At 43.3% G+C, this 12,535-nt stretch overlaps 1 protein-coding gene across 5 annotated transcripts in view; it reads left to right on the top strand.

The window, feature by feature from the left end:
• The window catches only part of CAST (calpastatin), a 285,855-nt gene that overhangs the window by 247,779 nt on the left and 25,541 nt on the right, over nt 1-12,535 (top strand). For all 5 annotated transcript variants that reach the window (XM_033914801.1, XM_033914972.1, XM_033914887.1 and 2 more), the window contains 4 exons: nt 1,586-1,633; nt 2,205-2,294; nt 7,114-7,200; nt 9,298-9,399. In XM_033914801.1, the coding sequence (XP_033770692.1) occupies nt 1,586-1,633; nt 2,205-2,294; nt 7,114-7,200; nt 9,298-9,399 (327 nt within the window). The remainder of the gene's footprint in view (nt 1-1,585; nt 1,634-2,204; nt 2,295-7,113; nt 7,201-9,297; nt 9,400-12,535) is intronic.

Here is a 12,535-nt window from a genome sequence, read left to right as displayed (position 1 = left end):
AAGCTGTAGAAGCTGTGACCGTAGCTTGTTGAACAATTTTAGCATCGGAGGTTTGTGAGCGAGCTGTTGAATTCTCTCTGGAAAAGTATTGTTAAGTTGCTAGAAGACACAACAATTAATAGCTGTTGAATGCGCTGAGATCAGGCGCTGTTATATACAGCCTACGAATTCCAGGAGGCTGTGCGGCTCTATCAGCCATGAAGCACGTAGCAACCACTAGCGACACCCTGACATCACATGCACGTGACAATCCAGCAGGAAGAAAGGGGGGAGAGATAAGTTTTATTTGATTTTGGATTTTTTTGTTATTTGGCATTGATATTTGAAATGTACAATGCGCAAGGAGAGCATGGGGTTAATCTGCGATTTTCTCGTAGACAAATCCGAGAATTACTCCCGCGCTCGTTATGCACATTCCAAAAAAAGAAATAAAAATATTTCTAACGCTTATGTACATGAACGTTTACATATATTTAAAAGTTTTGATATATTTAGGATTTTTGGAGGGGTAGATATATATTTTTGATGGGGTTCTAAACATGCACGCGTCAGTTGCTAGGCAGAAATAGTCGGCGAGGATGTAAACGGCTGGTCCTCAGCAGTCGTAACTTTTTAGAATGGAAAGGATGAAATGGTTTCATGAATCAATGCGTTAACAAATTTACATGCCTTTTTACTCATTTGCATGCGCAGATCGGATAGGGTGCGGATGAGGTCTGGAGGAAGGTCAGTGAATCGAGCCGGAGTCGGAAAGTGAGCGCAAACCGAGCAGTACTCAATTGGTTTGCTTAGTGAATCTAGCCCTTTATCCCCATGTATGCACTGAATCAGTAAATTAAAATGCTGTGGGAAGTAGATCAGGGATTCTTATCTCTGGTCTTCAAAAGCTGCTAAGAGACCTGTGATGAATATTCATGATGACTGTTCACCAAGAATGTTTATCAGACATGTTTGCATACTTTGGTTTGAGAGCCAGGATAATTTGCACATTTCTCTGAAAACCTTAACTGATTGTGGGTCCCCACCCCAGTGCCAATGTGAAGGAAGGTTTTAGAGCTAATGGCCAATGAAGACATACCTTTTTACATCTGCAAGTTTGAAGTAGACAGAGACCATTGGGAATGGGCAAAATGATCATGATTACCAATCCTAAACCATGCCTGTCATCCAGATATTTGATTAGATGTTTAAGCGGGTTAGAAATTTTATAAATAAAATAAATATATGAACTCCTTCAGTTGGGAAAATGTAGCATCTGTCCCACCTCAGACTGTCAATTGTCTGTCTACTCTGTTAGTACAGAATTCAGGACGCTTTAAACCCTAGGAGAGACTGAATACACCTTTGATGCGCTGGCGTCAGTAAGGGCAAAGCTTCTGTTTAGAGGCAGTATCAGTTCTCTTTTGTGCTCTTAAAGAGATGTGACAACTTTGGGGAGAAAGGGAACCTTGGAGTACTAGCTACTGTAATTTCTCATTGGCGATGTGCATTTTGGTTATCCTGTGGCCTAAAGTAGTGACAGTTAATGTCTTTAATACCTGTCATGCAGTGCAGACAGTGTGACTCTGTTCCATTTAACCTACAGGATAAAGATGGTAAGCCGCTCCTGCCGCCACCAGAGGTGAAACCCCAGGTGAGCAATGCAACACTGGGTGGGTGGGTGGGTGGGTAATATCTTGTGCATGTGTGTCTTTTTTAAAATCTATAATTTGAGATGTGAAGAAAAGAATTTCAGGCTAACTCTAGTGCTAATTTCTTTTAAACCGAATTGTCATAATGTTATCAAACCAATTGTTGCATTGGTAGCAGAGGTAGATCAAACACATGTTCTGCTGCCGACTCTTTCATAAGTGCTTTTACGGCTTTGGAATGTTTTCCATTTATCTGCTTCTACCTTTATAAATCATGATCATTCCTGTTGGTAGCCCAAAAGGGTGCTGCAGACAACTAAACGAAGAACTTGGGAAAATAATTTTTTAAAAATCTGGGGAGGTTGTCTATAAATTAGTCATATACCTCTTTTGTGAAAACGTTAGAGAAAAAGGAAGACCTAACATTAAAACCAAAAGGGAAAGTAATAGAGCAAACAGAAAAAATTGATATTGTACAGTGTCTTAACTGATGCTGGTGCTCTACATCTTTGGCAAGTTAACTTCACGTCATTACCGATGTGTTTATTCATTTTTCATTATGTCTGCCTGCAGTCAATGACGGACACTGAGCTCATAGATGCATTATCAGAGGGATTCGACATGCTGCCTAAAACAACACAACAGTCTGCACCTCCACCAAAGGTATGTGGCCATACAACATCAACTTGTATAGCTGCCCCTGTGTTTCATCCTCCAAATTCAGCCCCTAGCATGATTCCTGCTGGTTGAAAAGTGCCTATGCGAGGACAGTTATTACTGCTGGAGCTTCATTTTGTACTGCAGGGGCAGAACAGTGATATCAGCAGTGGTGAGAGTTACAGGAGGGAGGCACACTGATGTCATATACTGGTCTCTCTCTGCTGCTCCAGCAACAATGAACTTTTCCTGTGTTGGTCTAAAATGTAGTATCCAATTGTCCACAGCTCGTCAGTATTTTCTTTCTCCAAGCAAGTGGCTAGTCATAGCTATCAACTCTCCTGGTCTGGAGAGAAGAGTGGGGGCTCTCATATATCTGAGGCACTGGCGGTGCTCTCTACTGAGGAGCTGTCTTCATAAGGTGCACAAAGTCTTCAGTGATGGAAGGTCTGTGGGGTTCGCCCAAAGCCTTTCCCATGCATCCGGATAGTCAGGATCTAATTTTAGTAGAGTGGCAAATTCAGGATATTGGCCTGAAGGTGAGTCAGACCATGGCTCTGCTCTCTCCCCTGATGTTGGAGGTTAAAGAAGATTTCCAGGTGCCCAAGGTGGATCATTTGGTGACTGCCATGATGGAGAGAACTACCCTTCTGATGGTAAGGGGTATTGCTGACCAGGACCCTCAGGAAAGGAAGATGGAGCATGCCTTGAAACAGCCTTTGAAGTAGCTACGTTAGAGCTACAGGCCTTGGTATGCTCTTACTTCTTGGTGCAAGCATGCTTGCAGTGGCTGCAGCAGGCCATGGGCACAGGCTCGCATCTCTTTTCCCAGATGGAGGCCAGTCTGGCTCCAGGCCTTCACCAGAGGGCTTTCCTGGTGGTGGTGGCTTGTAGGCAACTTTGGCTACAGTACTGGACGGTGGATGCAGCCTCTTAGGTGCACCTAGTATGGCTACCCTTTTGGGATAGGTCTCTGTTTGGAGAGGATCTCACAACTTTGGTCAAGGAATTGGGGGAAACCAAGCCACAGCATTTGCCACAAGATAGGCCATAAAGTTAGGCACATTCTGGCTCTTTTTATTCAAGGGTGCACTTCCAAGAGAGTATGCACTATAGACCAGGTTGCCAGCAGTATGTGGTCCCATTTCCTGAACAAGCAGAGCTCCTTTCCTTTCGGGCTGACAAAAGTCTCGGGTCCGCAGTTCACAGTGAGATGAGGCTGGTCCACTCCTCTTCCCTTCTTGTGGGAGGTTGGTTGTGTCATTTCATAGAGGAGCAGACTGCTATTATGTCAGACCAGTGGGTCTTGGGAATTCTTAGGGACGCTATTCAGGGCTCAGTGCAGTCCCTTCTGGATCTACAGGCTATAACTCCAGTTCTTCCAAAGGAGAGATGCATAAGGCCTTATGCAATCTACTTTGTGGTGTTCCAGATCCTGGCATTTCTTAAAAGGGGTCTAGATGGTGGTTTGGCCCTTGGGTCTCAAGGTGCAGGTGGCCACTTTGTTTTCACAGATGCATTCAGGGCTCCTCCTTGGCAGTGCACCCAGATGTGGTGCATTTCTTGAAAGGGATTGGCTGGCTCAGGATGCTCTTCTGACCTGCGTGCTTTGGTGTTTTGGTGCTTAGAGCTTTGCAGAGGACCCCTTTTGAGCAGTTACGGTCAGCTTCTATCAAGACCTGATGATAAAGACAGACTTCTTAGTGGCTGTTGCTTCTGCAAGGAGGATTTTGGAGCTTTAAACCTTGTCATGTAGGAAGCCATTCCTGAGGTTCACGGAGGCGGGTGTGTTTTTGCAGCCTATCTGTCATTTTTACCGAAGGTGCTTTTGGTGTTTCACCTTAATCAGACATGGGGGAAGCCTCTGCTTGCCCTGGATCGGTAGCATGGAATATTGCTACTCCTTGGGTTTTGGTCAGGTACTAGTGACCTGGATTGGCCACCGTGAGAACGGGCTACTGGGCTTGGTGGACCATTGGTCTGACCCAGCTATTCTTATGTTCTTAACTGAGCTACTCTCCTTTCAAAGGGGAAATTTGGGTGCTCAGTTTAAGAGTCTCAAATAGTTGGATGTCTGTTGGATTCTCCAGCGGTACCTTAATGTATCCAATATATCTCTTGATCATATTGGTTATTTGTTTTGTGGCCAACAGAGAGGGTTGGCGGCATCTAAAGTCATGCTTGCATGATGGATGAAGGAGGCAGTGGCATTGGGATATTTGCATTCCAGGGGTCAGGCTCAAGGTTGTTGTGGGCACATTCCACTAAATGCCTGGCATCTTTGTGGGCAGAGGCAGCCCTCTTATCGTCAGCTGAGATCTATAGAGCGGCCACTTGGTGGTTACTGCAGTCTTTGTTAAACATTATCTGATTGATGTGGCGGCTTGCTCGGATGCTCAGTTTGGGGTGTTGGTGTTGCAGGTGGAAGCTCCTGTTTCCCTCCCTTAATGAGATCTGCTTTGGAAATTCCCACTGGTCTGGAATAGTGGGAAGGACGCTATGGAAGGAGAAATTAGGTCTTACCTGATAATTTTCTTTCCATTTTCTCACTATTCCAGAGGCCATCCCTCGGTCTAGGGGAACTGTGGTCACTCACTGACTGGTCTTCGAAGAAATACTTAGCCATCTGTCCAAGAATGTAAACATTTCAGGAGGTGTTGTAAGTTAAATGACTGAGCTGCTCATGGAGGGATTAAGAGCACGGGTTGAGTGCAAGGGTTATCTGACTTGATTTTTGAGTTCTTTCTGCTTGTTTCTGAAAATACTGAGGAGCTGTGGGGTTGAAAAGGGACATATATTAGGCAACTCTTCATTGTGTTTCTGTCTCTGCCTGCTGGTTGTTGATGGAGGAATAGCCTAATGGTTGTTGCAGTGACCTGAGAACCTGGGAGCTGGGTTCAATTACCACAGTTCCTTATGAAACTGGGCAAATCACTCAACCCCCAGGTGGTATAAAATAAGTGTCTATATATAATATGTAAACCGCTCTGCTTGTAACTACAGAAAGACGGTATATTAATTCCTTTTCCTAAAAGGGTGTCCTAACTTAAACTGCAAGCTGTCTGGATAACCACTGAATATCATTGTGCTGTGTGAAGCCAGCAGTGTTCGACACTATCCATTCAGTGCCACTTGCTGTACAGAATAGATTTAATATTGTAGCTAGCCCTTAAAAACACATTGATGATGGTGTTTGAATATTGACCCTTGAAATTTTACATTTAAAATTGATTTCAGTAAAATGATCAAATTACATACCTCAGATTTTGCACTTAGAAACTTCCAGAAAACCTGCAATTAATCCACTCAAGAGAATGGTTTGTGCTTTGTAGAGTTGTTTCGGAGCTGTTTCTTAAAAGAAATAACAAATTGAAAAGCGCATGCTAGAAAAAATTTCATATAAGTGTATTTTCCTTGGTCAGTACTACTAAAACTCACCCCTTCTCACACCGGAGCCAAGTTCTGTTGCCCTCTACTTCTACCCTCCCACACCTGTTCAGTTCTACATCGCCTCTTGGTTACATCCCATTTCCATGCTACTTCCAACACCTGCAGCCTGGTTGTGACATTGCACATCAACTCCTGCACCTCCCAGCCCTTGGAGAACTGTTTGCTCCCAGCAAGAACAGTAGCCCCCATCATTGGCAGACATTCCATGAGAATGAGAGCAGCAATAGATGGTGAAAAGCAGTAGAAGCTTGCCCTGTGAAGAGACATTGAGGGGGTGCAGGGCATGTTAATAATAACAAAAGAAGACTCTCTTAGGGGGAGAGGAGGGGCTTCAGAAAATGGGGAAAGAGCACTGGGTTTCCTGGGGTACTTGGGTAGAGGTGTGGTACTGGGAGGGGTGGATGCAGGACATACTGAGAGTGATGATGAACATAGTGGAGATTGGTCTCAGGGCCTATAGGAGATCATTCTATAGAGGGCACCTATATGCAGCATGTTGTGCTAATTCTATTTGGGCTTTGAGGCACCCAGATTCTTTTATAGAATACTAGTGTAAGTTGGCATTTATTTTTCCAACATTTAGGTGTGCCCACTTATGTCATGTCAATAGTAGATATAAATGTGCACACTTAAAAGCAGCTCTTTAGTGCATAAATTAGTTAAGTGCATAAATGTGGGACCTGCCCATATATATATGTGCCCTTGCGTTTATGTGCTGTGTGTTGTGTTCCTATGTTATGGAATATTTTTGAGCGCATAACAATAACACACAAGTGCTAGTATTCTATAACATATGCGCACAATTGATGCCTTACTTTAGTTGACCTGTTATAGAACGAGGAGGATTAAGGACAGCTAGGTGGAGAGGTTTGTTAGGTGTTGGGGAGGGGGGCTGTGTGTAGGTGGAGTGCCAGCAGGAAGTGAGATATGCATAAGAGCTCTGGGTTAGAATGTGTGAGAGAATAGGTGAGGTCTGTTTCTCTAAGTGAATGGCATGTGTGAGTAGGCGAGTAAATTTATTTGTGAGTGATTGGGTATGATGTGGTGCATTCTTTCCTTCTTACACTGTCCATTTGTCATGGTATCTACTATCCCTTCACCCCTCCAAACTCTTCTCCAGCCATTCTCTAGACTCCCTCTTACCCTCCCTTCACCATCTCCCGTGCTGCCTCCTCTTCCATTTGTTTATCCACAGCCTGGGTTTTCCATCTGCCTTTCTGCTTGAGACTTCCCTGGGTCTCCTTTTGGCAAATGGAGTCCAGGCTCCCTGCCTGTTGCACTTTTAGGCTCATGTTCTATTTTATACTGGAAATACATCTTATGGTTGAGTGGAATTGTTTCAGCCGTAAGTTAAAATTTGCTTTTATTTCCGAAGCATGACAAGAAATCCGGGGATGCTGAAGTTATTTGCAGCTCTAAAGCTTCTGCTGTGCAATCAGGAGCTCCGTTACCCTGTGATACAGTAAGTTTAAATTTAATTTGGGTGTTTCTACCCCACTTCTATCTCCAAACTGGAGTTTAAGGTGGCTTACGATATAAACCACAAAGTAAAATTGTAACTCACTAATGCAACAGATTTCCTGACTACCCAAAAATGAAATCCCTGAAAACTTACTAATATGTAAATGAAGCAGTTCTGTAAATTGGTGCCTACATTTCTGGGCATCAGTTCTATAACGGGAGTTGTGCACCAAATTGCTCTTATAGAATGCTAGTATAGGTCAGCATGGTGGCGCCTAAGTTTAGATTGTATACTGTAATTGGATGCATCTACACACACCAAGTAATGTGCATAACTAATATCCTATAAGTTATACATGTCACTTGAAAACACATGTAACTGGTACATAAATATTAGCGCCTGCTTTAGAGAACTAAGGCCTCCTAAGGCCTGGATTCTCTAAACAGCACCATTGTTGGCGGCCGTCTTAAAAGCAGCTGCATCAAATGACATGACGGCACTGTTTAGAGGATCGCGCCTCTGGCAAAGGTAGGTATCGGAAGTGTCAGGGTTTTCAAGGCCTACATTTCCTGCGCCTACCTTCGACATGAATCACCCCTCTTTAGACGTTTTGTGGCGCCTAACACCACTTCTGATGTTAGCTACGCCTACAGTGGCATTTAGGCGCCATAAAGCACCTATGGAGGCGCAATTCCAACGCCGATTTTTTTTTTTTTTAGATGTCAGTAGGCGCCTTGAAAATCAGTTTAAAATGGCATTTAAATGGCGTTTTTCAGTTAGCTTAGGCACCATGGACCTGAGAGTCCTTAGTGCATGATGACTGGGACTTTCTCCATCCAAGGTCTGTGAATGCTACCTAAGACAACCTGAGGGAAGCTACTGCTTATCCCTGGGGTTAAAGTAGCCTGGGATCTTGTTACTTCTTGGGATGCTGCCTGTTTCTTCTGACCTGGATTGGCCATTGGTAGAAGCAGGATATTGGCTTAAATGGATCATCATTTTAACTCAGTATGGCTGCTGTTTTGTTCTCACTAGATGTTGTGTTTGCTTTCAATTCCTAGCTCCCACTCACCATAAAATTAACCTATGTCCATCCCTTTCTCTCTGTAAGAAACTCCCCAGCCACTATATGTCTTGCCTGTCTGTCTAGATTAGACTATAAGCTCTTCTGAGCAGGAACCATCTATTGCATGCTAAATGTACAGTGCTGTGTATGCTTTTCAGTGCTATAGAAATGATAAATAGTAGTAGTACCTAATAGAGGTACTAGGAAGCAACATATCATATATAAGAGTAACTATTAAATGGTTTAGTTAGATTGGGAGGCCAAATAAGGTGCTTTTTTTGGTGCCAAAGAAACATAAATGCCTCTGTATGTTAATAAAATGCCCCACAGTACCTGCTAAAATCATGGGTAATCTGATTTAAATGGCTTTTGTGTGTTGTTGTGCTCTCATGAATTTGCACCATGATAAACGGGTGGATATTAATCTTTTACATAAATGAAACTAATTAAGCAAATCACACACATGCACATATTTGCTCAGAGCAGTTGTAAATCTTTGCACTTATTTTATAAAGTACATGTGTAAATCCTGACTGTATTAAACAAAGAATAAAACAGAGAGCTGCAACCAATAAACAACGGGATTCAAAAGTAAATCTCAAAGATAAGAAAAAAATCCCTGAAGGGTATATACCACAGAAAAATACTATAATATCAGAGCAATGTACATATTTTTGTATTTTTCTGTGGTATATACCCTTCAGGGATTTTTTTCTTAAATCCTGACTGTGGCAGAATTGTGGAAATTTGTGTGTCTTCTTGTCATGGCAAATACTTTTACATGGGATGTAGTTTTATATGGCATTGAATCTAGGCAGTACCTAGGTAACTTCCAGGTATCACCAAATACCTATATATTCAGTCCAGTACTGGATTAGGCTCCACACCATATATCTGGGCCTAAATCAGCCTGCGAAGGTCAGCACTTTCAAAAACACTGACCGTCATAGACTGAATATTGTTTCACTGTTTCTTATGTAATGAAAATAAATGGTCTTTACTTGAAAAGTAACACATGTGCCCATCAACAGGATGACACTATTTCTGATGACTTACTGGATACCCTCTCCGGGACGCTGGGCAATCGAGAGGTTGATCCGGATGAAAACAAGCCCATAGTAGATTTAATAAAGGTATTTTTTAGTGAAATATTTTCTCTTGCTTCAGGTAGAGATGTTTCATGTGATGCTTCCTTGGTTGTTGAGCAGATTTATTTATCACCCTTATCCCACGTTATCTACACTATACCGTATATACTTGAATATAAACCAATTTGATTATAAACTAAGGTAAAGGTTCACACAGATATAAACCAGAGGGTATATATTCAATTGGCCTACCTTGCACCCAGCCCTCCTTCCTTCCATTCCTCCCTCCTTCCCTTCCAGCCCAGCTCTGCACCCAGCCTACGATGCCCACTGCAGGCCTCCCTTAAGCCCTGTTGGTCTAGTGGTGAGCCAGGACCTGTTGCAGGCCTCCCATGGGCCTGCCTTAATCCCTGGTGGTCAGAAATGGTTGTGCAAGTTCCCAGGCAGTCTCGTGAGTTCTCACAGTCTCACAAGACTGCCACAGGAACTTGCGCAGTTTTTCTGATCACGGCTCCGTATGGGATAGGAGCGAAAAAAAATTGATCCTACCCTGCTTCACTGCTAAACCACAGGGTTCAAAAGGTATATTGAAGTGGGGTCCAGGAGGCGGGAGGGAAGTGGGGTGGTTAACAGTTGGCTGGGATAGGGGGCGGAAAGGATTGCTCCTGTCCTGGCTCACCGCTGGACCACCAAGCAGACTCACAGGAGGTCTGAAACAGGTTCAGGTAGGGGCAGGGGAGCACGTAGACTTGAATATAAACCAAGACCCCCATTTTTGGGCCCCAAAATCTCAGTTTAGTTCAATAATTTTTATTAAAATTTCCATATAATACAATGCATTGAAACTTAAATTTCTTATGTAAATACAAAAAAAATAATGAAACAATATAATACAAATAATACTCATTAATACTATCATAGATCTCAGTTTATATTCGAGTATATGGTAATCTAAGTGGGTTACAAAAGTAAAAATATAAAATTATTTTTTTTTAAACCCAAATAATTTCAAAAAATATAATAATTTATACAAACATTAAAATCAAAACAAAATATACATTAATATGCTATTCAAAACAATCCATCTTATTAACCATCATTGGGGAAAAAGCTTGGCAGAATAAATGAGTCTGTAATTGCTTCTTAAAACTAGATGAGGAAGTAATTTGTGTTAGTTCCAGGGAAGATCGTTGCAGATATGGTTAAGGTTTACCAAGAAACAGAAAAACTGTGCACCTTCTCTGTTCCATAAGATATTATATATTACTGTACACTGATAGATACTTCAAGACACTTTTGCCCCACCCCAGGGCAGCAACACTACCGTTCCCTTCATCCTGGGGCTGCTATGCTCCTGCCACTGCTTCTTCCAGCCTATGTGGGGTACTCCAGCTGTCCTCTAGATCTGCTAACCCATTCACACAGGAGAAAGGACAGCAGCAGTTCTGTCAGGCAGGAGGTGAATGCTGGGGCCCGTGGAACTGTCTGGCAGGCGTCTCCAGGAGTTTTCCCCATTGCCACTTGCTGGTAAGAGAGAGAGAGAGAGATATTAGGAGATGAGATGAAGGCTCAAAGGTGGATTGTGAATAAAAAGAAATTTCTAGCATGCAAGACACTTGAGAAAGGTTGAAACTCTTTTTTATAAAATTTGCATGCTGTCCACGTGGTGTTTCTGAGACAGTGCAAAGCTGAGCTCTTTTTTCCTAAGACTCTTCATGCTAGGGTTACCATATTTTGAAAAAGAAAACTCTGGCCCTACCCTGTTCTGCCCCCAGTTGCGCCCATGGCAAGCCTCCTCTCTTCTACAACTAGCTCTGACCGCGTCTGGAGGGCCTGGAGCATGCACAGATGTGTGTGATGTCATCTGCGCATGCTCAGAGGCCCTCCAGATGTTGTCAGAACTGGTCAGGGCTTTCCAAAACCCGGACAAATGCCGGGTTTTGGAAAGTCCATCCGGGAGCTCAGACAGTCCTCTAAAACGAGGACATGTCTGGGTATTCCCAGCTGTCTGGTAACCCTGCTTCATGCCCATCACTGCTTTGGGAGGACTGTGATCCTGGTCTCAGTGGCTGCAATTACAGAACTGCGGGGTTAGATTTCTAACAAGCAAAGTCCACATTGAGGTGATTAGACATCATGACCTAGATTCACTAAAGTCCACAAATCTATCCGATTCGTGTCCTATCCGTTTCCGAGTCATTCTGGCCAATCAATTCAGTAAAGCTTGTCCGTGCAAATGATCAAATTGTAAACACGCTCCCATTCGCGCACACATCTCGCTGTAACATTGATTGACGCGCGTGCGCACTGTATCCTTGATGGTTTTGAAGCATATAACGCATGCGCTAGCTCTTTAGGACTTCACTGCGTAGAAATGGGGTGGGGTTTAATCGCAGACGTCATTGGCGGGCTCCAAATGGGCCTACCGCAAAGCATTGTTGTCGTAAAAAATGCAATCTAAGAACTGTAGTTTTTACCAACCTCTCTTTTTTTCTTAAGTGCTGTTGCAAGCTGTATAAGCTGTGACCGTAGCTTTTTGAAAAATTTGTTGGAGAAGTTTAAGGAGAAATAGCATCGGAGGTTTGTGAGCGAGCTATGGAATTCTTAGAGTTTGTCCTATTTTTATGGATTGATCTCAAAGTTTATTGTGCACTTCCAAACAGCTTAACAACTCAGTGAAAGAACTGTTAAGTTGCTAGAAGGCACAACAGTTAACAGCAGTTGAATGCGCTGGGATCACATGCTGTTATATACAGCCTACGAATCCCAGGAGTCTGTGCAGCTCTTTCTTCCGTGAAGCACGAAGCAACCAAAGGCAACCCCGTGACGTCAGATGCTGGCCCTTAAAAGTTATTTTTGATTTTTGATTTTTTTAAAATTTGGCATTGATATATGAAATGTACAATGCGCAAGGAGAGCACAGGGGTAATCCATGATTATCCCAGGACAAGCAGGCAGCATATTCTTTACGCATGGGTGACGTCACCGACGGAGCCCTCGGTACGGACCTTTTTACTAGAAAGTTCTAGTTGGCCGCACCGCGCATGCGCGAGTGCCTTCCCGCCCGACGGAGGAGAGTGTGGTCCCCAGTTTCTTCGTTTCCGCGGAGCGAAGAAGACGTGTGTTTTTCAACGTCGTTGAAATCCTCCTTTTGCCTTCCCGCTCGCGTTATTTTTTCGGT

This window comes from Geotrypetes seraphini, chromosome 1, assembly GCF_902459505.1.
Source record: "Geotrypetes seraphini chromosome 1, aGeoSer1.1, whole genome shotgun sequence".
In the NCBI taxonomy this organism is placed as follows: domain Eukaryota; kingdom Metazoa; phylum Chordata; class Amphibia; order Gymnophiona; family Dermophiidae; genus Geotrypetes; species Geotrypetes seraphini.
The sequence above is the reverse complement of the archived record's forward strand: the minus strand, read 5'-3'. Positions and strand labels throughout refer to the sequence as shown.